Raw genomic sequence first — 27,477 nt, 5'->3', positions numbered from 1 at the left:
GTATAAATTCTGTCAAAGTTTTATTTGCTAATTAAAAGCACAAAAATGAAATGGCTATCGTTTCTACTGGACCATTAGTGGTAGTAGGCTTGACTAAAACATTTAGAATTCTTGAATCTTTCCAAGGTCAGATATTACAAACACACACACACACAATTTTGCTTTCTTCCTTTAGAGAAAAGTTGTAGAACATTTATGTCATCCTTATGGAATAATATTTATATTAAAAAGGTAAAGGGATCCCTAACCATTAGATCCAGTCGTGACCGACTCTGGGGTTGCGGCGCTCATCTTGCTTTATTGGCCGAGGGAGCTGGCATACAGCTTCCGGGTCATGTGGCCAGCATGACTAAGCCGCTTCTGGCGAACCAGAACGGCGCACGGAAACGTCATTTACGTACCTATTTATCTACTTGCATTTTGCGGTACCTATTTATCTACTTGCATTTTGATGTGCTTTCGAACTGCTAGGTTGGCAGGAGCAGGGACCGAGCAACGGGAGCTCACCCCGTCACAGGGATTCGAACCGCCAACCTTCTGACCAGCAAGTCCTAGGCTCTGTGGTTTAACCCACAGTGCCACCCACGTCCCAATATTTATATTACATGTTAATTTAACCAGAGGATTGTGTTGTTGGACTAAAATTCCCATCAGCTCCTGCCAGTGTACACGGGTGGCACTGTGATCTAAACCACTGAGCTTCTTGGGCTTGCCGATCAGAAGGTCGGTGGTTTGAATCCCCTCTGTGAGGTGAGCTCCTGTTGCTCTGTCCCAGCTCCTGCCAACCTAGCAGTTTGAAAGCCAGTGCAAATAGATAAATAGGTACAGCTGTGGTGGGAAGGTAAACGGCGTTTCTGTGCGTTCTGGTTTCCGTCACAGTGTCCGGTTGCGCCAGAAGTGGTTTAGTCATGCTGGTCACATGACCCAAAAAGCTGTCTGTGGACAAATGCTGGCTCCCTTGGCCTGAAAGTGAGATGAGCGCTGCAACCCCATATTTGCCTTTGACTGGACTTAACTGTCCAGGGGTCCTTTACCCTTTTTTACCTTCCCTGTGAGAGGGGTCTCAGTGGCAGTCTCTGTCTAGAAGCCATAGAGCTTCCCTCTGTGGAGGGCCACCTTAGTTGATCTGCATCTTGAGTGGCCCTCCATCCCAGGCATGATCCTTCTTAAACGTACAGTAAGCCCTCCATCCAGATGCTGATAATGGATAAACACCCAATGCCTGAGCCAAAATCTACCTACATCTGTAGTCAATAAAAGTTGTGGCCAATTTTAAATCACTAAACGTTGCCCTGCCTGTTTTGTTTGCATCTGTTGTTTCCTTGATTTTCCCTTCGGGAAGGGAGCACTGCGGGCAGGTCTGCAATTGTCTCTCTTTGTGAGGTTGCTTCCACCAGAAGGCCTCAATAAACAGGGACAGGACTAGGGTTGCCATACGTCCAGAATTTACCAGACATATCCGGAATACAGCAGTGTCTGGCCGAAATCAGCAAAAAGAAAAATTGCTAGGAAAAATCCAGCCCATGTCGATAGTGATTTATTGTATTTTAATATTTTGTTGGAAGCTGCCCAGATGGGCGGGGTATAAATATATTATTATTATTATTATTATTATTATTATTATTATTATTATTATTATTATTATTACCCATCCTCCATAAAAATAGCTCCAAAATGGCATTTTTAACCTTTTTTTGCTGTCCAGATTTTTGTCGTTTGAAATATGGCAACCCTAGACAGTACGCAATAGACTCTGAGGAATAGATTCAAGTGGGAAAGATGCTGAACTGTCCAAAGTGTTGGAAAATGATTACCTGCAAGCAAAAGAGTCATGGCAGAAGAGTGTGATAACATTGGGACTGTCTTTTTATTTATTTTTATTCTCATGTAAAGGATCATGCGGAGGAGATGACTGTGTGAACCAGGCTGCACGCAGAGACAGTCAGCAGGCATTTCCGCAATGGCAAAAATTGTGTTTCTGGAATCAAGGATTTGGAGAGTTTGGGGGTTCAGTTTAAGCGACAGTTCTTGATGTATTGCACTGTTTGGCTGGATGATGTAACTGTAATCACAGTTAAGACGAATCAACAGACACTGCGTTTGTGTGTGTGTGTATGTGCACACACACTAATATTTGGTTTGCCTAAACTGTCAAATTCTAGTCCAGATGAAAAGGTTTTGTAAAAGTTGTGAAAGTTAGCTAGATTTTGGCAAGTTTCCAGGAGAAAGGAATTCCACAGCTGTGGGTTAGGCACTAAAATTGTCTCGCTGTTCCTTTGCCGACTGTCCTTACCTGGCACACAGATGGTAAACTCAAGCCGGCATTCTCCCTTGAACTTCCAGATCCCACTGGGGCCTAGCGTAGATGAGAACATGACTCATAGGTATGTTAGACTCTACTGGCGTAGGACTTTATGTATTAAAAAAACTTGGGTGACTGCCAAATTCTGCTTAAAGTGGAATCTAGCTTAACATTTACTTTCTGTTACAGTGGAATAGCATTGTAAAACAGCTCGCTTACTGAAAGCTGTCGTTTCCCATCAAATCCACTGCAGATTCATTGACATTTATCAAGGAAAATATTGAACGCTTCGCACCATGTGACAATTGGTATTCTGCTTTCTTACAATAGCTTCATCAGTCTCTTTATCCTCACTGTATCCCAGTCCTTCTGTGCCAAACTGCCTTCCATAATGAAGCCCATGGTGGCATTTCTGCCAGTGCTGGCATGGCATTATCTTGTGAGCATACATTCATTCATACAACTTTGCATTTACTCATAGAACACATGATCATATGTTTCTGTTAATCAGGATCTCAGGGTGAAGCTACATGAGGCATAAGGGATGCACAAAGTATTAAACGTTTGCAAATAGTGAGACATCACCTTGCCAACAAAGGTCCGTATAGTTAAAGCTATGGTTTTCCCGGTAGTGATGTATGGAACTGAGAGCTGGACCATAATGAAGGCTGATCGCCGAAGAATTGATGCTTTTGAATTATGGTGCTGGAGGAGACTCTTGAGAGTCCCATGGACTGCAAGAAGATCAAACCTATCCCTTCTTAAGGAAATCAGCCCTGAGTGCTCACTGGAAGGACAGATCCTGAAGCTGAGACTCCAATACTTTGGCCACCTCATGAGAAGAGAAGACTCCCTGGAAAAGACCCTGATGTTGGGAAAGATGGAGGGCACAAGGAGAAGGGGACAACAGAGGACGAGATGGTTGGATAGTGTTCTCGAAGCTACCAGTATGAGTTTGACCAAACTGCGGGAGGCAGTGGAAGACAGGAGTGCCTGGTGTGCTCTGGTCCATGGGGTCACGAAGAGTCGGACACGACTAAATGACTAAACAACAACAAATAGTGAGGTTGTGCAGGACATAACCCAGTCTGGATGTTGACACAGGGAAGAGGAACTTGTCGCATTGCACCATTCCTCCATTGGTTGCCCCCCCCATTACTATTTGCACTTTTAAGAAAAGCACACATGTGCTCTGTCCAATATAAATCAGGACCCTTTGCAGCTGCTATCTGCAAAAGTTTCAAGAGATTGATGATGCATTCAGCTGTAATCTTTGCCACATCTAGTTTGGCTGTCAGCTGTAGCCTCCAGGTCCACAGCAATAGAGGGGAGCCCCTGTTTGAAAGACTACAAAACCCAAGGCGCAGTGTAATTGTGTGAAATATCATCTGCATAATTGTCTGATGCCTTCAGTTGAATTCAAACCAGAAGCTGAATTTTCCATGAAATGCCACTGCTTGCGAACAAATCTTAATTCCCCCCACCCTCCTCTCTTTTCATGACAGAATTTCTCCAGTTGGTTTTGCATAATCCCAGTAAAAAAAAACACTCTTTGAATTATATTCAGAAGAAAATAGGGAGGCAGACATTTGAAGCAATCAGAGACTTTAGTAGCCCTTGAGGCTAACTGAGAATAAGAATATAATGGGGAAGGAAATGTCAGAAGAAGATAGCAGAAAGGGGTAAAAATGGATGAAGGGGTGTTTTGAGGTAAAATTGTACTTCGAATCATAGAATCTAGCCCAACCCCCTGCAATGTAGGAATACCTAATCTCTCACTGTTGAATAAATAGGTTATAAATATAACCTCAGCTGGCCAAGCATGAATTACAAGAGTGTGCAACACAACACCGTTGAAATCCTAACTTCCTCTTTACTCCTGGTTACTTTTGCTTATGAGCACAATACATTTGCTGCCTGGAATATTTCGAAACTTCTTGCCTGACACGTTTGTTCAACGTATTTCATAAAATGTGAATGGAATAGTTTCAACTAGCATCAACTGTACTGATTGTAGTCAGGGAAAGAGGTATACTCTATATTAAAAACAGAGACGTGTTTGTCGTTCATCAAAGAGCTTAATACAGTTATGTGTTTGCCCCCCTGCAAAGAATTTTATACTTGAGCCAAGTGTAACATAAACCTACTTCCTGCGACTGGGAAAATATGGCTGTAAGCGTCACTTTATAGCTGGCTATCGGGCACCTCAACAACTGGAAGCATTTTGACTGACACTCATTTATAGTGAAACATATAGCCAACACCCAAAGACCCACAATTCCGTGTTTGCATAATGTCTCCTGTAAACACTCCTTGGCATCAGTTTAGCAAATATGAAGTTTATCTGGCAGCCCTCTAACTTTCCAGTTTTGTTTTTGCATGGTGGGTGTACAGTGGTACCTCGGGTTAAAAACTTAATTCGTTCTGGAGGTCCGTTCTTAACCTGAAACTGTTCTTAACCTGAAGTACCACTTTAGCTAATGGGGCCTCCCACTGCCGCTGCACCGCCAGGACACGATTTCTGTTCTCATCCTGAAGCAAAGTTCGTAACCAGAGGTACTATTTCTGGGTTAGGAGAGTCTGTAACCTGAAGCGTCTGTAACCTGAAGCATCTGTAACCCGAGGTACCACTGTACACACAAGCAAAATTCCAAATTAAAGCTTCTGCACAATTACATTCTCAACGGGAACTTGAAACTTGTATTTTATTGCAAGATCCATCAAGTGGTTACCAGATAGTCTTGCCACAGTTACTATGCATGCTCTAACAACAAGTAGATATGAAACATTTTGCATAGGGGGCTGCGTTTAAAGTTGTCTGAGAAATTTCAGAATCTAGCAGCCAGATTGATGCCATTAGTCTTAAAAATTAGACAGTTCCCCATAGTCTCCAACATTTCTCTGATGACCATAGGGACGTCCTATTCCATAATAATAAATTTATTATTTATATCCCACCCATCTGATTGGGTTGCTGTGGCCACTCTGGGCAGTTTTCAATGTACAGTGGCACCTAGTCGAACGACGTGGCTCCCAAACAAATCGGCTCCCAAACACCGCAAACTTGGAAGTGAGTGTTCCAGTTTGTGAACATTTTTTGGAAGCCAAACATCCAACACAGCTTCCGCTTGAGTGCAGGAAGCTCCTGCAGCCAATTGGAAGCCACGCCTCGGTTTTCAAATGGTTTTGGGAGTCGAACGGACTCCCGGAACAGATTAAGTTCGCGAACCAAGGTACTACTGTATATAAAAACAGCTTGGGACCACTGTATCTGAGCAACTGACTCCTTCCATGTGGGCTCTTGTACCTTTCACCACTCTAGTGCAGCCAAATATACATCCTTTTTGTGGTGGCACACAAGCTATGAAATATTATCTCCAGGTACACCTGTATGGTACCTGTTTTACTAGTTTTCAAAGGCAGATTTTGGGGGCAGTGTGCGGATTTTCATATCCTGTCTGTAGAGAACAAGTGAGAAGAACAATTCATGTATAAAGGAGCCAGCATGTAAAAAATGAAACTCTGCATCAACGATCTCCTAATTTTGGGTTTGTCCTGGGAACTACAAGCAGAACCTGCGTTCTGTGTCCCTTGTTGCACTTCTGGGGTAAATGCAGTTTCAAAACAATTTAGTCAAGGTGGATTCAGACAACCAGCTAACAACTCCTATGGGAATTATCTTGTTGTTGTTGTTTAGTTGTTTAGTCATGTCCGACTCTTCGTGACCCCATGGACCAGAGCATGCCAGGCACTCCTGTCTTCCACTGCCTCCCACAGTATGGTCAAGCTCATGCTGGTAGCTTCGAGAACACTGTCCAACCATCTCGTCCTCTGTCATCCCCTTCTCCTTGTGCCCTCCATCTTTCCCAACATCAGGGTCTTTTCCAGGGAGTCTTCTCTTCTCATGAGGTGGCCAAAGTATTGGAGCCTCAGCTTCACGATCTCTCCTTCCAGTGAGCACTCAGGGCTGATTTCCTTCAGAACGGATAGGTTTGATCTTCTTGCAGTCCACGAGACTCTCAAGAGTCTCCTCCAGCACCACAATTCAAAAGCATCAGCCTTCTTTATAGTCCAGCTCTCACTTCCATACACCACTACTGGGAAAACCATAGCTTTTACTATACGGACCTGGGAATTATCTTACTAGGTGGGAATTTTCTTTCCACTCCTAGGAAGTAAAAATGACTGTCCCCTAGTGAGTCAGAATGTAACTAGATATTCACATGTCACATGACTACATTACTATTGTAATTATTGCATAAATAATATGGTTGTCTGAAACTGCTCCCAGGAAAAACATATACTATTTTGCATGTGATAGCATTTCAGGGTCCTGTGTGTTGCCTTATATAGCTTACGAATACCCCTTTTACTTGTTTTAGATGGAGGACTCCATTTTTAAATTCTTTGGAAGTCAGACAAGGACAGTAATCCTGTACATCCCGTCTTCCGGCAGCGAACAAGACCTCCTGTTATATCGGCACATCCTTGCACAGCACCGTTATAGAGTTACAGTCCTTGAAGACAGGAAACTGAGTGAACATGCAATCCCCAATCCAGGTGAGAAGACTCGACGGAGCCGTAATATTTTCCCAACTGTAACACGATCAGATCATGAGGGAGAGGAGAGTTTACTGACCATATATTCCACAGATTATTATTCAGAGGGTTTCCAAGTTGAATCAGATCGTGATCTAGGGTTACTGCATACTATTTTTATTTTATTTGCAGTTTTCTTTCATCTCAGTCACAGTGCCAACGGCAAAAGGCAGCTTGAAATTTGCATAAGTGCATGCATTAGTATTTAATCCAGCTCAATCGTGCTCCCACTACTGATGTTTGAAGCCAGGTACACATAACATTAGCCGCAATCCATATTTATCATGGGAAACACTTCTTTTTTATTTTTTTACATTCAAACCAGCTTCCACCTGATTTGAAAATGCAAGTCACGGTGAAGCTGAGGTGTGTACCTTAGAGACAGCCACTGCACATGTGCAGATGACAGCTTTGCTGAGTCAGAATTTGGGGGCGGGGTGGGGTTGCAGGCACAGAGAAACAAACTTGGTAAAGACATCCCTGGTGTGTACAACATTGTAAAAATGTGATTTGAAACAAAGTGGGGGTGGGGGCCGGGAATGACGTTGCTGCATTTTAAGTTGCTAATATGTACATAAGCCTTAGGTTAGGTTCCATACATTTGAAGCTCATCCTACAAATGACTCTCCATTCCCACCCACCCCAAATCCTGAGAACTGTTTATTCCACCTCACAGAGGTATAATTCCCAGCACCCTTAAAACAAAACTGCAGTTCTTAGAATTCTCTGGAGAACTAATGTAGAGCTGCCACAAGTCTGGATTTTCCTGGAGGTATTTGTCCGTCGGAAATATCATCTGGACGGAATTTCCAAAAAATGTCCAGGAAAACCTGGACATATGGCAACCCATGTCAGAAGTGTTAAATTATTTTATTTTTTTGCGAATTTCCTACAAAATAGCTGGAAAACTTCATTATTATTATTATTATTTTGATTTTGCAAAGAAAGATCAACAACTTTGTGTCTGGGTTTCCACTTTTTGAAATATGGCAACCCTAACTAATGTGCTTTAAATGTGCATTTAGTCTGGCATCTAAAGGGCTTGAAGGAAGGAGCCAATCTGATCTCCTGGGACAGGAAGTTTCAAAGTCTTGGCACCACAACACAAAAGGCCCTGCTGGTGTGTTCCCATCAACCATACCTCTAATAGGGGCAGGGCACAGAGTACAACATGGACACATGGATCTGAGTGGATGGGAAGGATTACATAAATGTGTGAATGATGTTCAGCCTGGAGGCAGTGTCATGCTGTCTGCTTCTCAGCTGTGAGGGGTGTACGATTTATGGCCAACTCTTGCAAAGCACAGAATACTCTTTTCCTTAAAGGTTTGTAATCAAATGCACTCTGATACACTGTGTGGTTCACCAGTACAGGTGATGTTTATTCATGTTCTGAGATCAGCAGTAATAATTCCTTGCATCCCCCACCCCCCGCAGCCATAAAAGGGGATTTAAAGGCTTTCTTTCAACGTCCAGCTGTACCTGCAGCCTTGCCCATTTGGGAATTGTATGGAAAACATCAAACAGGCAACATTTTTAATTTGGGGGGAGCTGAAAGGGTTTGTAGCTTGCTTCTGTTTCCAGATTTACGAATAAGCTTTTTGAATAAATTTGAGAAATGAAGTAACTTGCTTACATACCAAAGCGATGATCTTCTCTATAACAGATGGAAAATCGTTCCTTTTTTCTTGCTAGCAAATAACATTTCCATGTGTTTTTGCAAGCACAGTACTCGACGTGCTCGTTTCTGAAAGCATATGCTTTATGTTGTGTCATAACATTTTCCTAGCAGAATGGTTCTGATGTATAAAAACGTGCTCCTATTTAAGAGAGCCAGGCTTTACATACTGAAACAGACGAACTGAAAATGTTAGGATAAGGAGACAAGAATCACATCTCCTTGTCTAATGTAATTATCCAGGGTTTCTTCCTCCTTACTTTCAGGTTTCCAAATTCTGTCTCATTTATCTATATCCTAGAGTTAAGAGGAGTGTTTTAAGGAGTTTTGAAACACTGGCTTTGATGTAAACCAACAGATCAGAGTGATAACGGAGAGAGAAACATTTCCTTTTTTTATCTCTACCCCTTGAATACATGATAGTTGTGCAGCAGTTAAGATTATTATGTGAAGTCCACGTTTTAATCCTTTGGGCTACTTCCTCATTTGAACCACCCACGGGGCCAGGAGTCGCCTAGAGAGTAGTACGTTTGCATGCAGAAGGATCCAAGTTCAATTCCTGGAATCTTCAATTAAAAGGACAAGGTAGCAGAACAAATCTAATGCCTGAGTTCTTGAATGCTGATGCCAGCCAGAGAGAGCACAATACTGGGCTAAATGAGCAAATGATGTGACCTACTCTAACATAGCTTCCTATGTCCCTAGTATATCAGACCCTCCAAGTGTCTCTATTTTCCAGGGATGATCCCAGATTTACAGACGCCATCCCAGCTTCTGATTTGATCCCAGAATGTCCTGCTTTTCCTTAAAGGTAAAGGGACCCCTGACCATTAAGTCCAGTCGTGACCGACTCTGAGGTTGCGGCGCTCATCTCATTTTATTGGCCGAGGGAGCCGGCATACAGCTTCCGGGTCATGTGGCCGGCATGACTAAGCCGCTACTGGCGAACCAGAGCAGGGCATGGAAATGCCGTTTACCTTCCCGCTGGAGTGGTACCTATTTATAGACTTGCACTTTGACGTGCTTTTGAACTGCTAGGTGGGCAGGAGCTGGGACCAAGCAACGGGAGCTCACCCCGTCACAGGGATTCTGCTGAGATAAGATGGCGCCCGGCACACTTTCGCTGCACCGATGGACGCCTGTGGCGATAGAAAGACTTGAGCTCTCTTAGCAGAGTTCTTAGCAGAGTTCTGCAGCGGTAGAAAGTGTTGCCTTGTGTGTGGATAATAAATCAGACTGAATGCAGGCTTCTTGCTAATCTCCAACAGCCTTTAATGAGAAGAAAAACATCATAAATCAGCCCGGCGAGAGAGCGGACATCCTTTCGTCTCTCAGCCAAAAACGAAAGGAAAACTCACACACAAAGAAAAATTCCCATATGTGAACCAAACCACGCCTCAGAATGTGAGACGTCACACAGAACTGTTTAACCCTGTAAGTTCTGATTCTCCTCACAGATTCAAACCACCAACCTTCTGATCAGCAAGTCCTAGGCTCTGTGATTTAACCAACAGCGCCACCCACACCCCACTTTTCCTTAGGATGCCCCTATTTTCATCAGAGAAACGTTGGAGGGAATGGAGTTTTGCGACCCTTGAGCCAAGGAGATAAGTAACTATACAACCATTTGAAGGCATCTGAAGGCAGCCCTGTAGAGGGAAGTTTTTTTTAACGTTTAACGTATGTTTTTTATACATGTTGAAAGCTGCCCAAATTGGCTGAGGAAACTTAATCAGTCCCCTCTTTGAAAAAAAATTGGTGGGTCCTTGGCTCCCCTCTCCCTCCCTAGATGGCACCCCTGCAATAGTAAAGTTAATAAGATAAAGGACCCCTGGATGGTTAAGTACAGTCAAAGATGACCATGGGGCTGTGGCACTCATCTAGCTTCAGGCCGAGGGAGCCGGCGTTTGTCCACAGACAGCTTTTTGGGTCACGCGGCCAGCATGACTAAACCACTTCTGGCACAACGGGACACCGTGACGGAAACCAGAGCGCACAGAAATGTCGTTTACCTTCCCGTCGCAGTGGTACCTATTTATCTACTTGCACTGGCGTGCTTTTGAACTGCTAGGTTGGCAGGAGCTGAGAAAGAGCAACGGGAGCTCACTCCATCACGGGGATTCGAACCGCCAACCTTCCAAGAGGCTCAATGGTTTAGACCACAGCGCCACCCACATCCCTTAGTAGTAACCCTCATAAATCCCTATCAACTTCTCTAGGCATGGGCAGCTACTAAATAACCATATTCCTTAAATTTCAGGCTGTTCATCCACAGCTACACTTGCTCCTATTGCTTCTATACATGGACCATATCTTCTGCCTCTCCTTGCTCTTATTACAGTCCTGTGTAATCAGAATATGTCATCCAAAGATAGCCACTTCCTCTTCTTTCTGAAGAGGACACACACACACACACACACACACACACACACACACACACACCCAAAGAAGGATATAAATTCCTGCACAGCTTTTGGCCCAACAGTCCTATGCAGCTGCTGAAAAGGAGGCAGAATTAGCCATTTGGGTTGAGGTTGGGGAGGGGAGAATCACAAAATTATAATGGGAGGAACACAACACAGCTGCCATTCTGAGCTACAGTTACTAAGACGCTCTTACTCATTTTACTTGCCATTCGACTGCATTTATTTTTACACCAGTTTACTTAGCGTGCGTAGGATCTCTTGCTGAAGTCTGGTTTTGCCAAAAACGACCTTTTAGAACAGACATAAATAGACGCGAGTAAATTCAGAAGATGTAAACCATATGACAGAAGGGCATAAAATGCAGAACGTATTAGGGAACGTTAAAGGCACTGGTTTTGTCGGCCAGGAGAAGGAACCAAGTCAAGAGGGGGCATAATGGCTCCTTCGCCACTAAAGAAAGGAAAAGGCAGAGTAGCTACAATCCACAAACCCACACAAATCAAGCTGGAGGAACTAAGATGGCAGCTTTCAGTGTGGAAAAGGAATTCGGCTGTGGAAACTGGTTTCCTGGTGAAGTTGCAGGATCTTCGACAAGCTGTAATCAGGAAAACAGGCAATGCCCTTTCCAGCTCCTGCTGTTACAAAACCCAGTTCTGAGGTACTTCTTGGCACGTAATGTTACCGGAAGAAGAAATTTTCCATATCAGTTTTGTGTGGCAACTATTCCACATGAATGTGCCCTCACTCAGCAGGAGTCGATACTTTATGGGTCTGGCCAGGACTTATGGGAGCGGAAGTCCAAAACATTTGAAGGCCACCATGCCTCTTTTCCAGGAGCAGTCCCGGATTTACAGAAGCCGTCCTGGTTTCTGATTTGATCCCAGAACGTCCTGCTTTTCCTTAAGACAGTCATCCCCAACCTGTGCCCTCCAGATGTTTTGGCCTACAACTCCCATGATCCCTAGCTAACAGCACCAGTGGTCAGGGATGATGGGAATTGTAGTCCAAAACATCTGGAGGGCCGAAGGTTGGGAATGCCTGCCTTAGTACATCCCTATTTTTATCAGAGGGGGTATGGAGTTATGCAACCCCTGAGCCAAGGAGATAATTGAATAAAAAGGGAAAGGACCCCTGACAGTTAAGTCCAGTCACGAACAACTCTGGGGTTGCCACGCTCATCTCGCTGTACTGGCCAAAGGAGCTGGCATTTGTCTGAAGACAGTTTTTCCGGGTCATGTAGCCAGCATGACTAAGCAGCTTCTGGTGAAACAAGAACAGCAGATGGAAATGCCGTTTACCTTCCCCTGGAGTGGTACCAATTTATCTACTTGCACTGGCATGCTTTTGAACTGCTAGGTGGGCTGGGGCAGGGACCAAGCAGCGGGAGCTCACCCCGTCACGGCGATTTGAACCGCCGACCTTCCGATTGGCAAGCCCCAGGCTTAGTGGTTTATACCACAGTGCCACCCGCATCCCTATTTTCATTGGAGAAATGTTGGAGGGTATGGAATAGGATGTTCCCAGGGCTCCCCCCCCCCCAGCTGGAACTAACAAGGAACTCAGTTGCATCACTTCTCAGGCAGGCGTCATTGCCATTCTACGCGAACGAGGGAGGCATTCATGGTGAGTTCCGGCACCTCTTTTTCTAGAAGAATAGCACTGGACGACCCTTTTTCCATCGGACAAATGTTGGAGGATATGGAGAAGGCTCCAGTATAGCCACAACATGAGTCCATTTATACTCCCAACAGAATCAAATGATGAAGTTTTTTGTAGACTGTGACACTTCAGGTGGAGTTCACGCAAAATTCTTACACACATGTAAAAAGCGGCACATGCAGAAGGGTAGGCCAAATTTCTCCTAGTAGTCAGGTATGTTGCCTCATCTTCTGCATGCGTACAAATAGCACAAATAGAGGAAGAAAGGTATGTTCAACTCCCAATAGCAGCCAGTTATGTATTGTACTGTTGAGAGTGTATTAACTTATGGTCTGTGTGTGTGGTTTGGGAGCTGCACGGTCAGGGGAAAAACAATGCTATCCAGGGTTGTAAAAACTGCGGAGAGAATTATTGGGTGCACTCTTCCCACCTTGGATCAAATCTATGCTTCCAGGTGTCATGAGAAAGCTGCAGAGATCGTGCAGGATAGTGCTCACCCCGGAAATGATCTCTTTCAGCTTCTGCCTGTCCAGGGTTATAAAGACTAGTGCTAGCCGCCTGAGAAACAGTTTCTATCCAAATGCGATTTTGGTTTTAAATGCAGTGTAAGGTAGTCTCCATGGGAGTATATTGTATTTAATTATGGGGTATCAGAGTTTTTAGGGGGTTAACCAGGCTGGGATAGCTGGGATAGCAGGCTTGTTGGTTTTTGAATGTTTGATGCAGATTTTTTTCAATTTTGTTGTTCTGTATGGGACAATGACAGTAAAGATTATTGTATCGTATATAACCTAATATGTGATTGTAGAATTCAAGCAGTACATGCAAGTCTTTTTTTCATCAAAATAAATAGTTATAGCAAACGGAAATAAAAGCACCAGATGCCCCGAAGGGAAAAATGCTATAGTGTTCTGTAAACATCTGGTTGCCATTTTCAATTAGGACTGAAGCACCCGCCTTTTAAAGGAACTGAAATATGTTTTAAAAAATAAATGGGACACTAGGCATTCTGTTCTTTTCGTGGCTGGGGGGGGGGGGGTAAAGGAAACACCATGGATAGAGAGGTCACAAGAAGCTCAGCTTTTCTAAACAAGAAAGTCTGAGAAATTTAAAGTGAATTGAACTCAAGTTCCAGCAGTATAAACAGTCCAACAGAGTTAAGGTTAAATAAACATGCCTGGGGACCCACCGATTCTAGTAGAAGCACAAATGTTCTTGTGCCATTAATGCATCCATTCTAGAGTAACCAAGAGAGAAACATCTTAGTAATAAAGTCAGGCAAGAAATAAATAAATTGTGCAGTAAATAGCTTAAAAAGTACCACAACATTCTTGCCTTATTTTCTCGTATACAGAAGATGTGAGTGCAACTGGCCCAGGACAAGTAATGTTTATTTCTTAATTCAAAGCATATGTTGCAGGCATTAAATTTTTTTCCTTTGGAAAGCAAAATATTCATTTCAGTTGCACCCTTTAGTTCCATCTTTCAGCAGAGGACGTCTGTAAACAAAAGCTGTGGAATGATAATAACACGTTCTTGCAGTTTAGCATTGCTTGTATAGAGATGTGTAGATTGTCGTGCAGCTTTTGAGAGTCGGCGTTTCAGTTTACAGTGAAAACTTTCTGAAGCTTAAGGAGGGTGAAAGAACAAGGAGGGGTAGGGTGCTTAATTTCAAAAGTATCGTAATGCTGCAAAGAACTGTTAAAACACTGAACCCTTCATAAACATGCACAATAGGCATTTCTTTGAAATCTGTTTCCAGCCTTAAATTACATAATTAGGGTCTCAGCCTCCGCCACTCCCAAAGTATCAGAGTTTCTTTCATTTTGTAACAAGGTTCTCAGTAGTTCACAATTATTTGTAGGTACAGAACAGCTTCAGACGTTGATAACTGGTCACAAAAACATAGCATATCCTGCATTTATTTAATTTGTTTATTTTGAAGCGGGTTTCTGTTTCTTATGGATGCGAAGATAGTCTTGAAAATGTGTGAGCCCTGGGTGTTTTGATAATCCAACAGGTTTAGGCTTACAATGTGGAGAATGTAGTTGCACGGGTCTAGATAATTTTTCCAAGCAAACCTTTTGGCCAATTCTATCCATTCCCCCCTTTTTTTTTGGTCAAGGGAGGGTGGATAATTGGCACCTATTCTCATGCAAACAAACTCTGCACAAATTCTAGATATATACAAATTCCGATGTAAGCTAGCTGGAGGTTCAAAAAAGCACACCCAAAGGCATATCCCACTGAAATCAATGAACAGTATCCCCAATGGATGTGCATTTTGATCCATGTCCTATATATATATATATATATATATATATATATATATATATATATATATATAATACTTTTCAGGTTTATACATTTCATTAATTTTACAATCATTTAAAAATGACAAAGTTTGACTCCCTTCTCCTTCTTTCTGCAGTTCCTTAAATTTATTTTTTAATATCTTCTGCATACCCAAATTCATTTAATTATCTACTTTAAATATATACTCTTATGAAGTTGCACATTATTACAATAATCTTGTTTTTTTATCTGTTTGCAATTTATCTGTAAATATTCAAGAAACTATTTCCGTTATTTTATAAAAAGTTTGCTATCTTGATTTCTTATTCTTCTGGTAAGTTTCTCCATTTCTGCATATTCCATAAGTTTTTGTATCCATTCTTCCTTTGCTGGGACTTCTGCTTCTTTCCATTTTGGAGCAAGTAACATTCTTGCCGCTGTAGTAGCATACATGAATAAGTTTCGATACAATTTAGGTAGTTCTGTCCCTATAATTCCCAAGAGAAAGGCTTCTGGGTTGTTGTTTTACAAACGTTATTTTGAACATCTTTTCCATTTCTGCTGACCCTAAATTAGTGGTTGTGTGACTTGGCCCAGTAAACAGAATCAGTTACATAAAACATTGTTTGCAATAGGGACCCGGTTGTAGGAAAGTCAATGGGTAAAGTCAATGGGTGAAGGTTCCCACTGTACTAGGGTGAGGGTTCAGAGCAGCAGCTAACAGTATGGGGAGCTAAGAGAGATGTGATTTCAGAGGGCAATCTATGATTCTATGATTCTAGATGGTTGGCATGCTGGGGCATTATCAAATGTGCTGCTGGAGAGGTTCCGGGCATGGAGGGAAGTCGAAAATGTTGTAATCTGCTTGCAAGGGGAGTCAGAAGAAGAAGAGTTTGGATTTGATATCCCGCTTTATCACTACCCGAAGGAGTCTCAAAGCGGCTAACATTCTCCTTTCCCTTCCTCCCCCACAACAAACACTCTGTGAGGTGAGTGGGGCTGAAAGACTTCAAAGAAGTGTGACTGGCCCAAGGTCACCCAGCAGTTGCATGTGGAGGAGCGGAGACGTGAACCCGGTTCCCCAGATTACGAGTCTATCGCTCTTAACCACTACACCACACTGGCTCAGAGTCAGAACTCGGGAGCAGCTCTTTCTCATACTATAGTCTCCTTGGATGCCAGAGGCTATTCCAGAAAGAAAGAAAAAGCGCTGTAGTTTTAGGTTCAGATATTCTGGAGGGAGAAGCTCTGGCTTAGAAACCAGCTCTTGACAGATGCATCCAGCGTGTAGGAAGCAGGACTTGGGACTGCCAATATGATGAGCGCATTCTGCAAAAGTTTGAAGGTTCATCCAAAGTACCAAGGTCCAGGACAGAAACAGAAAAGCACGATGTGCTAGGATTTCTGTTATTTGTTTGTAGTTGCAAAGGTGTCTTCATCTTGAAATAAATAGATGTTGGTACGTCTTTCTTTTCGTTAGGCGTGCCATTCATGGTGCCTTAAAGCTGTAAAGTCTCGTTTATTTTCCTGTTTATAGAGATGCTCGTGTATTCATCCTGACAATGTTTAATTCATTCCATGGACACAGAAGATAAATAACAATGGTGCTGTGAATGGAGAAGGCACTACAGTATTCCTAATGCATATCAAGACAATTCTGTTGGGTAGACTCATTCACGTTGATTAACAGAGTTGACTGGGTTACATTTATCTTTCTGTCCCTCTGGATTAGCCAGATGATGTCTTCCTGTGCTCTTGATCCTTCTGTGGGGTGTAAAACTGGGATTCTAACAGCTGCCCAGGGGGAAAGCAGGCATCTTTTCCGTGGGATCATCCTGTAGCGATGGCAGGATGTTGTCAAGAGAGCAGAGTGTTGCCATTTGATGTGTGTACCTTAATACAGTCTTTATTTATTTTGCCTGTAAAGGAAAGCTAAACAGACAACAATGGTAGCAAACCCGGCATAAATTCAGTTTTACTAATTCATGCGTCAGGCTTGTGGCTCTCATTATGTTTGTTTCCCCTCCATTTTAGGGTCTTCAAAATTTAAATATATATTTTTCCTATCTACTACCATTCATACTGAAATTTGTCATTATTACTCTGATATCCAGATCTAGTCAAATATCCAAATCTAATGGACCCATTTGACTCTGAAGATGACTTAGTCAGATGTATAGTCAACAAGTTGTATGTTTTACTTTGCTTGAGATTGTGGAAGGAATTTGTGTGTGGTTGCAGCTGGCTCTTATATACTAATAAATAATGATTTAAAAGCCCTCTTCATATCTTCAGTAGCTTGTTGCTATAAACGGAAACAGTACTGCACAGTTGTTTGTCATTGCGATAATCAGATTTTAATAGCTGTCTCTGGCCTGCCACCAAATTCTTGCTTCCAAGATGGATGCCACAAAGGTTGGCAACTGATCAGGGGGAAAAACCCCAGCCAGGCCTGCCCTTCTGCCTTTAATAACAGTTAATAAGCAGGTGATAGCATGATGGTCAATGATGATGATAATGTCTGGATAGTGGCAAGTGGAAAAGTTGCAACCTCCCATCTGTCCTGGTACATACCGTACTTGTCCCATAACTGTGGCGGTTTTTGGAGACATCTCTCAAGTCAGGAGTAAGTGTTGGCACTTGAATTCCTAGGACAGCTGACAGCTGCCCAGGGCTCCAGTTCCCCAGTAGTTGACACTTGCTCTAGTCCCTCCACAATGGGCAGCTGTGGCTGCGAACCTCAATTTTAATTTCACACAACCCCCTGGAGCAACATTACGGCAGGCATTCCAGGGCATTGTGGGAATGCAAAATGGCATCTCCCTTGGAGTGTTCTTTGCTGTGTGGCAAGCCTAAAGGCATATCCTCCAACATTTCTCCCATGAAAATAGGGATGTCCCCTCCAACATTTCTCCCATAAAAATAGGGACGCCCTAAGGGAAACACAGGGAAGTGGGTGGCGCTGTGGGTTAAACCACAGAGTCTAGGACTTGCCGATCAGAAGGTCGGCGGTTCGAATCCCCACGACGGGGTGAGCTCCCATTGCTCGGTCCCTGCTCCTGCCAACCTAGCAGTTCGAAAGCATGTCAAAGTGCAAGTAGATAAACAGCTACCGCTCCAGTGGGAAGGTAAATGGCATTTCTGTGCACTGCTCTGGTTCTCCAGAAGCGGCTTAGTCATGCTGGCCACATGACCCGGAAGCTGTACGCCGGCTCCCTTGGCCAATAAAGCGTGATGAGCGCCACAACCCCAGAGTCGGCCACAACTGGACCTAACGGTCAGGGGTCCCTTTACCCTTTACCCTTAAAGAAAACAGGGACATTCTGGGATCGAATCAGAAACTGGGATGGCTTCTGTAAATCCGGGACTGTCCCTGGAAAATAGGGACACTTCGAGGGTCTGTAGAGGAGGCACTTTGCCCAGGTCACCTTCATTCTTCGAACCACCCCTGTCTCAAGTACACATTTCATGGACTCTGTTTATTTTTTTCATTTCATTACACAAGGTTGTTTTGCATGCTACAAAGGGCTATTTTGGCATTGGGGGTTTTTGTACTGTTCCTCTTTACAATGCAAAATATTTCTGAAAGTAGCCCAGTTTATTTTAAGCCAGTTTGTCCTATGAGGTCTTTGTTTTTGGTACCTCCGTTTGCAGAATAATATTCTCCCACTCCAAAAGCTCTTTGGATGAAAGAATGTTTGCCTTTCTACTCCTACCAACCCTTTGTCCATCTGCATTGCTTGGCCAGCTTAGGCATTCCAAGTGGTTCGTTCAGAGGGCAGCGTTCTGAAGAGCGTGTGAGGAGAGAATGTTATCTTGCTGCCATCTGCTATCTTCATGAAAATATTGAGCCGCCTATCTATGAGAAGCCAGTTGTCAATATGCTGCTTAATGTGCACAACACACTGCCGGGATCTAGACTGCTTGAAAAAGAACATTAGCAAGCAGATCTGGTATGATCTGATGTACCGAGGGTGCCCCCTAGAGGGCAGGTGAGGGAACAGGAGGAGGGGGAAAAGGATCCTAGCATCAGTGTTGCATTGCCAGGCCAACATTCCCTTTCTTGCCTCCCTAGCCCTATAAAATACACCCATGCTTATTCAGGTAAAGGAAATATGGAGCTAAGCTGGCCACCTTTCAGCGAAGCTAGAAGCTCACCAGAGTAATTCCTGAGATCTGTATTCAGAGTGGTGCTGAAAACGCCAAGGTTGCAGATTCGATCCCCAGATGGGACGGCTGCATAATTCAACAACAACAACAATAATAAAAATAATAATTTAGTATTTATACCTCACCCATCTGGCTGGGTTTCCTCAGCCACTCTGGGCAGCTTCCAACAGAATAATAATAATAGCGATAAAGTATCAAACCTAAAAAACTTCCCTAAACAGGGCTGCCTTCAGATGTCTTCTAAAAGTCAGATAGCTGTTCATTTCCTTGACATTTGATGGGAGGGCGTTCCACAGGGCAGGCGCCACTACTGAGAAGGCCCTCTGCCTGGTTCCATATTCCTGCATTACTGAGGGTTGGCTTAGATAATCCTCAGGGTTGCTTTGACTCAACAATTCTGTGATTCTGCAACATATTATTCCCGGCAAATACACATTTATACCATCTTTCATTCACTGAGCTCAATGTGACATACATAGGGGTTCTCCTTCTCTCCATTTTGATCCTCCCAGTACCCTTATGAGGTAGCTTACGCTGAAAGACTGTGACTGGTGAGCTTTATGGCTAAGTGGGCCTTTGAGACATGATCTCCCAGGTTCTCTCCCACTAAGCCGCATTGGGATTGTACTTTCATTTCCCACCATAATACTCTTTAGCTGTGGTGATTTGAGTTTCAACTTGTGCTTCCCTATGGAAAAAAATACTTGGTCTATACATGCAAAATAATTCTGACGAGAACTGAGAGGAGTCTTTAGCTGTACAGAGATACCTCAGGTTAAGAACTTAATTCATTTTGGAGGTCTGTTCTTAACTTGAAATTGTTCTTAACCTGAGGTACCACTTTAGCTAATGGGACCTCCCGCTGCTGCCGCGCAATTTCTGTTTTCACCCTGAAGCAAAGTTCTTAACCCAAGGTACTATTTCTGGGTTAGCGGAGTCTGTAACCTGAAGCGTATGTAACCTGAAGCTTACCAGAGGCGTATGTAACCTGGTAACCTGTATGTACGTGTATGTAAGCATATGTAACCCGAAGCTTACTCTGTACCAGAGGTACAGAGGTCCCACTGTATTAGTAAAAGTTGTGAAACTCTGCCCAGGATCAAGTGAGGCCCCGAATCTTGTGTCCGACAAATGCTGTTTCATAGCAAAAAAATACATGTGGCACCTGGACAATTTTTTAAAATTGTTGTTTTCTATTGTGCTTCTCTTTCTTTTGTACAGATGAATTAAGCTCTTGGGATCTTCTGATTTGCCTATCTTCCAGCAAAGCCGACCACGAAAGTTGCTTAAATAGAGTAGAATCGCATGGAGCAACATTATTGCAGAAGGTATGGTTCAAAACTGTCATCTTTGTTTTTGACATGCCCTTAAGTAGTTATTGGCCCACCCAGTTAGATGCTAGTTCTGGCACCTTTATCGTACGTTTTTAGTGTTATAGCTATCCAACCAGTATGGGAGTTTGCTGGTGTTAGAGGAGGACCATTGTGTGAATGATGTCTCAGGCGCAATCTGCAAAAACTCTACTTGAAAGACCTCTGAGAATAAGACTGAGAGAAAACAGCCTCCTGAGATCTTGGAGAATTTTTGCCAGGAACAGGCAACACTTGTTTCAATGTGGCAATGGAAATTTCAGGTGCTGAGGGCTTGAATTGGATTGGTCCTGCAATAAACCCAGTGCTTTTTTTCTTTAAAAATGTTTAGGGGTACTCTCATTTTCCTACTCATATTGAAATATTGCCCCTCAATGAGGCCAAACTTAGATTCACAAAATGTTTAGGGATATGTGTACCCCCAGAAAAAAACACTGTATAATCCAGGCAGAGCCCCTATACAGTGGTACCTCAGAAGTTGAACAGAACCTGTTCTGGAAGTCCGTTTGACTTCCAAAACATTTGGAAACCAAGGCGCAGGCTTCCGATTGACTGCAGGAAGCTCCTGCAGCCAATCGGAAGCTGCAGAAGCTGTGTTGGGCATTCAGGTTCCAAAGAACGTTTGCAAATCGTAATACTCACTTCCAGGTTTGCGGCATCCGGGAGCCAAAACGTTCAACTGCCAAGGCGTTTGGCTTCCAAGGTACGACTGTACTGGCAAATTAGAGAATCATGGAGTCGAAAGGGACCCTGAGGATCCTCTAGTCCAGCCCCCTGCAATGCGGAAATATGCAGCTGACCCTTACGGGGATCGAACCTGCAGCCTTGGCATTATCAGCACCACGCTCTAACCAACTGAGCTGTTGTGGTGTGGGGCACAACAGCCCTGCACCTGAGGTTGGAACCCTGTGACTGACATCACCTGAGGTTTGGCCTGAGTTAGCTAGTCCAATGGTCTGACTCATTTGAAGGCAGCTTCATATTCTGGGTGCAGGCCACCCCAGCATTTCAGGCTAAGGATCTGGAGTAAAAAAACCTCTGAGATGCTGGAGAGGTAGCTTCTTGTAAGGGTGAACAGCACATCCCATTGGCTTGATTCTGGAGAAGACAGCTTCATGGAGAGTTGTAAGCACATGTTTAATTCTCCCCCTTTGATATAAGTGGAAAGTGCAGTGGCTTAGCCTTGGCTGGATCATGCCCACTGAAATTTCTACACGATGCCGCAACAATTATTCGTTATCTGACCTAGATTGTTGTAGTTCACCTCACCCACAGCTGGAATTCAGCTTTCACACATTGCAGTAAAAATATAGGATTCCAAAGAAATGGACACAAATGTCTCATTGAGGCAAGAATGCTTGGGAACAAAAGGAATTAAAGTGTGCAACATGCGCTCGGCATTTTGAAAGGATTGAGTGCCCCTTCTGTTGGGTGTAAGTGGGTGTCACAAGTTTTCTTGCCAGGGCAGGCTTGACTTTTTAGATTTTTTTTAAAGGCTTTATTGCCCTTTTATAAACATCTCTCCTAGGCAATTGGCAGTTGTATCCATAAGTAAACTAAATGCCAGTAGGGTTTTGGACTGAATGCCAAAGAGGAAACTTGCCTCGATTTCTGATGCCTTGGGGATGTTCACACCTACGTGACTTGCAATTATAAACGAACAGGATTCAGGGCTGATTGAAACCCTCAAGATAGTTTCTGTCCATTTTCTCTCCCCACGTAAGGGAACGAGACCCAGCTAATATCTCTGGAGCAGCAGAGCGCCTTAGTGGCATCCTTGACTGCCACAATAAAAGTGACGCAGCAGCTACGAAAAGGAAACGCCAATGATCAGAATCTCTCCCATTGTTTTCAGGCAAATGCCATTCCCCAAATACAGCGCCTGCTTTGCAGAAAAGAAGGGTTATGTCAGATAGTCAGAACATTTCCAGGTAACATTTTGATTTATTCCAATGGACGTTTGGTTAATTTTTTTTAATAAAAAAAATCTTTGTGTTTTTGCTGGAATGTGAACCCACATTGGCTCATCTTGGGGCGCTGTTGAAAATAACCTGTTACTCATAGTGCCAGGGCAGCCCATCCCGTTTTGCTGCCTGAGGGGAAATGAGAATGAGCTGCCTCCTGCTCCTCTGGCCGCCATATCCTGACCCGTCCCCCACCTCCCTGTCTTCTCCTGCCCCCCACTTCTGCTGCCACTGAAATGTCCCACAAAGCCTCCTCACTTGTCTTCTCCACCTCAGGGGTGTGGAAGATGAGTGGCAGTGCCATGTCCCGAAAGTGGTGGGGCAGGTGGGGAGCTGCCTCTTCTGCTTCTGCCGCCTGAGGCAGCTGCTTTACCCTCATGTGTGGACCAGCTCTGCACGGTACTTAAAGGTCATTCAGAGGCATTAAAGCTATTCAGTGCTCTCCATGCACTGAAAGAACATGTGTCGGGTGGTTGCCCTGGGAGTCTGTTCATACACAGTGTGGGAAGGGCCTCTATGCATCTTCGTCTTCGGCGATCGCTCGTAGCTGAGTAGGATTGTCTTCCATAAACTCGGTTTTAACCGTGAGTCCGTAAGTGACTGTGGAGGCCAATTCTGGATCCACACGTCCTTCCACAGTGGGGACATAGGTTTCTGGGTGTGAGTTGATCATGGCGAGGGTTTGCCAAGTGTGCCTTCCTCTTAGCACATTTCTCCCTTTCGTCCAAAGTTTGAGCATCTTCTAAACCCATTATGCCTTTGGTAAAGGCTATTCTCCAATTGGAGTGCTTGCAGGCCAGTGTTTCCCAGCAGGCCCATAAGGACTGCTGCTGCGGCTACCACCCAGGATGACTCCCCTGCTCAGTGCCCGAGGGCCCCAGTCCTGCCACTCAACACCTGGCCTAGGGCGGGGCCTGATGGGCTCTATAAAGGACTGCTGCCACTGCTGTTGCTGGGCAGAGAGGGCTCCATTTTGTTTTTTGTTTAAATTGCTGTTATTTTTTTACCTATGTCATTTTAAACTGTGATATTAATGCTGTATTCTTAGTTTTAGATTTAGACTTATGTGGAAATTGTTTCCCATTTGGTTGTGTATTTGTTTGATGTGGTTTATTTATTGTTTATGACTTTTGTAATTATGTAAATCTTGTTATGCTGTAAGTCGCCTTGAGCATTGTTTTTTTAACTGTGGAAAGGCGGCATGCAAATAAAAAATGATGATAGTGATGATGGTGATCTGAATTTTCTGCCTGTTGTGCACCTATTGATATGGACACGGGATTTTTTAAAGTGGTAACTCGCCCACCACAAACCTGGGACTAGAAGCTTTCAAGACTGGGGGAAGGATAATATTTTTAATGGTTGAGCATACCCAGCCCCTCCAAGTGTCCCTATTTTCCAAGGACGCCCCTGATTTAGAGAAACCGTTCTGCTTTCTGATTTCAACCCAAAATGTCCTGCTTTTCCTTAGGCTGTCCCTATTTTCATTGGAGAAATGTGGGAGGATATAGAGTTATCCAGCCCCCTAGTTGTCTGAAGGCAATCCTGTATGGGGAAGGTTTTTTAAAAAACGTTTTAATATATGTTGGAAGCTGCCCAGAGTGGCTGGGGCAACCCAGCAAGATGTGTGGGGTATAAATAGTAAAATTATCATTATGGAATGGGACGTCCCTATTTTCATTGGAGAAATGTTGGAGGATATGCATACCTAGGGGGGCAATGAACTTAACTATTACATTATAAAAGGAAAAGGATTGTTTTGGCGTCAAAGTGGCTCACACAGCCAAATGGCACACCAAGGAGTGTCTTGTTGTGCCAGTGTGGTGTAGTGGTTAAGAGCGGTAGTCTCGTAATCTGGGGAACCGGGTTCGCGTCTCCACTCCTCCACATGCAGCTGCTGGGTGACCTTGGGCCAGTCACACTTCTTTGAAGTCTCTCAGCCCCACTCACCCCACAGAGTGTTTGTTGTGGGGGAGGAAGGGAAAGGAGATTGTTAGCCGCTTTGAGACTCCTGAAAGGGAGTGAAAGGCGGGATATCAAATCCAAACTACTACTCTTCTTCTTCTTCTTCTTCTTCTTCTTCGTCTTCGTCTTCGTCTTCTTCTTCTTGCCACCCAGAGTCCTCTCCCACACTTGAACTTTAAAAGGGGGAGGGCTGAGTTATCTTAGAAACAAGGACATAGCCTACACATTTATTCAAGAGGAGCGATTTCAAAATAAAAATAAAACACTTTCCTATTGTTTCTCTATTTTCCCTTGGCTCTTCTCCTCAGTCAGGATATCCTCCCCTGTATCTGCTGTGTTGATTTAACTTTAGTTTTCCTGGCAGCACCTTTCGAATTAGCGTTCAGCGCAAGGATTATGGCTTGGAATTATGAAGTTTTATTGCCCGGGGTCACGTGCATAATCTTGGAAAGGAAATTGGAACGGGCTCCTTTGGGTTGCTGTTGTGCGTTGCATGTGATGCCTTCTCGCAAAGTAATAGCTGTGCTCCAAAAATGAGAAGTCACCACTAGAACGAGAGAACAAAATAGGGAGGAGAAAGAGGGAGACAAATAAAACTTGAGTTTTCCTAAGAGGGGTGAGGCACAACAAAGCAGAAAGTTAAGGGCATGATCTAGCCGTGTGAAAACCATTTGATAATTTTATGGGGGAGGCTTAAGCAGATGTTTACCTCTCACATTGCAATCGATGGGAGTTTAAAGTGTTTCTTTTTGTCTGGATTTTGCCATCAGCAGAGGGTTGTTGTTGTTTTGGATGAGTAGTGATAAATAATGGCAGTATGACTGCTTCTTATAAGTGCCTATATTTCTTAGATTTGTTCCGTCTTTCGCAATACTTTTCACATTGCCTCTGCAATCGCGTCAACCCGATTTCCCCTGTGTTTTTCTTTAACGTGCTTTCAAAACAACAATTTTGCCACTGGCAGCCTTTCCCTTCATCCTCCGGCCTGATGGCGGCATGTGGTGAGTCTGCTGCTCAGTTTGGCTGCCAGCCACTGTACACTCCCTTAGCCCTGACAGAGACACTGTGTCTCTCTTCATCTTCGTGGTATCTTCAGCAACAAAAATAGTGTATCTAGACTGCAGATATCGACATGGCAGATGTTATGTGCTGAGCTGAATCCTAGAACAATAGGATCCAGAATGCAGCAGTCTGATTGGTCCACAGGAGCCACCCAATCCAGCTCTAGGTGGAAGTGAATCAGCGACTCCCCGCCCCCGCTGCCCCTCCATAATTTCTAGTATTGCTGCATATTGAAATTATCCTATTCCCCATCCTTTCCCATTATTCCCAAATACATATTTTACTGCCGCTTTTCATTCAAATCCTACCTGCGTTTTTACATGTTTACAACGATTCTTCAAATATTCATAGAATCACAGAATTGTAGAGTGGGAAGTGACCTGAGGGTCATCTAGTCTAACCCCTTCCCTGAAATGTAGGAATTGGTTTGCAATCCTCTTTCAAACCTGCCTCTTCTTGGTCTCTAAATTTCATAGTAACATTCTCATAGTTAAATTTGCCAGTTGGGCATATTCCATTTCAACTGCCACCATATCTGGCTTCACTCTGTCAGAGGAAGCAAGAGCCATTGGTGAGGTGATCTTTCCTTCTTTCCCCACCCATTTTTCATGGAATATGTTGCAATTTCTTGATGTGAGAGACTATCACAGAGTTCCCCCCATCTTCCCAGTTACAGTTTCACAGTAGCAGGTGGTTGCTTAGTGCTGTCAGCTGTGAATTATGTCATCTTCATCTGCATTCCTTCTGCAGGTTGATCGATAACCGGCTGCCTTAACCTTACATTTCTTTTCTTTTCTTTTAAAAAAATATTTTTTATTGATTTTCTTTTCTCATAACAAATACCCAATAGCATTACTAAACATTCCTTTTTCAATTTCCCCCCTCCCTGTTGACTTCCCTCAGCTTCCATTTCTGGTTTATTACATCAAATGATATATTCTGCTGTTTGTATATAATACTGTGTTATCATATTGTTAGACTTCTTGTTCTCTGTAAATAAAATTCTAAATGTTTATTTAAATCCTGCCAGCGAGTCCATATTTTGTTGTTGTTTCTGCAGATAAATTGTAAAAGGTTCCCATTCTTTTTCAAAATCGCTATTGTCCTTTTCACGCAGTTTGTCCATTGACTTTGCTAACTCTGCATAATTCATCAGTTTTTCTTACCATTGTTCTTTTGATGGTACTTCTCCATCTTCCAATTTTGTGCTATTAAAATTCTTGCTGCTGTTGTAGCATGCATAAATAATGTCTGTTTTTCTCTTGACAACTCTTATCCTAAAATACCTAACAAAAAAGCTTCTGGTTTTTTGACAAATGTTATTTTAAACATTTTTTTCAGTTCATTGTATATCATTTCTCTTTTTTAAAAAAATATCCTGCAATCTCACTGCATGTGGTAAAATGTACCCCTTAACTTTACATTTAATTGTAAGTTTCTTAGGTCTCTTTTAGCAGTGGGCCTGAACCCAAATATATTCCTTTCCTCCTAAGAGAAACACCCACACGTCCACAGTTAGTGATGCAAATAATTATTGCTTTAAAAATTGCCAGAGTGTCATCAGAAATCACTTGGAACTAAGCTACGAATCATTGCTTTGAGAGAAAATCTCCCGCTGGCAAAAAAAATTATGGGATTCCCCCCCCCCCCCAAAAAAGCCAATACTAGCTTCAGAAAATGGATTTTCCTCAGGAATGCCCAACTACTCAAATCCCATTAACTATTGGTCACCATCCCTAAACTAATGCAATTTCCATTTAAACAACAACAACAGCTGCCTGGCATATGATTGTCATGTGTAGATTTGCTTCTTAGTCAGGTGATACTACGCTTGCTCCTTATGGGGAAATCTCTACTGAAAGTCAGGATAAGATTATATAGATTGTATTATATATCACTCAGCATCTTAAAAAACAGAGACATCACCTTGCCAACAAAAGTCCATATAGTTAAAGCTATGGTTTTCCCAGTAGTGATGTATGGAAGT

At 43.3% G+C, this 27,477-nt stretch overlaps 1 protein-coding gene across 1 annotated transcript in view; it reads left to right on the top strand.

Moving 5' to 3' along the window:
- The window catches only part of CPED1 (cadherin like and PC-esterase domain containing 1), a gene marked incomplete at its 5' end in the record, with an annotated part of 112,201 nt that overhangs the window by 11,885 nt on the left and 72,839 nt on the right, over positions 1–27,477 (top strand). Inside the window, 3 exons of the mRNA XM_081929058.1 lie at positions 6,685–6,862; positions 20,351–20,457; positions 22,355–22,430. Coding sequence (XP_081785184.1) covers positions 6,685–6,862; positions 20,351–20,457; positions 22,355–22,430 — 361 coding nt within the window. The remainder of the gene's footprint in view (positions 1–6,684; positions 6,863–20,350; positions 20,458–22,354; positions 22,431–27,477) is intronic.

The sequence above is a fragment of the Podarcis melisellensis genome, assembly GCF_964234715.1.
Source record: "Podarcis melisellensis genome assembly, chromosome: 10".
NCBI classification, from domain to species: Eukaryota; Metazoa; Chordata; class Lepidosauria; order Squamata; family Lacertidae; genus Podarcis; species Podarcis melisellensis.
This window is presented reverse-complemented; position numbering and strand designations above follow the sequence as displayed.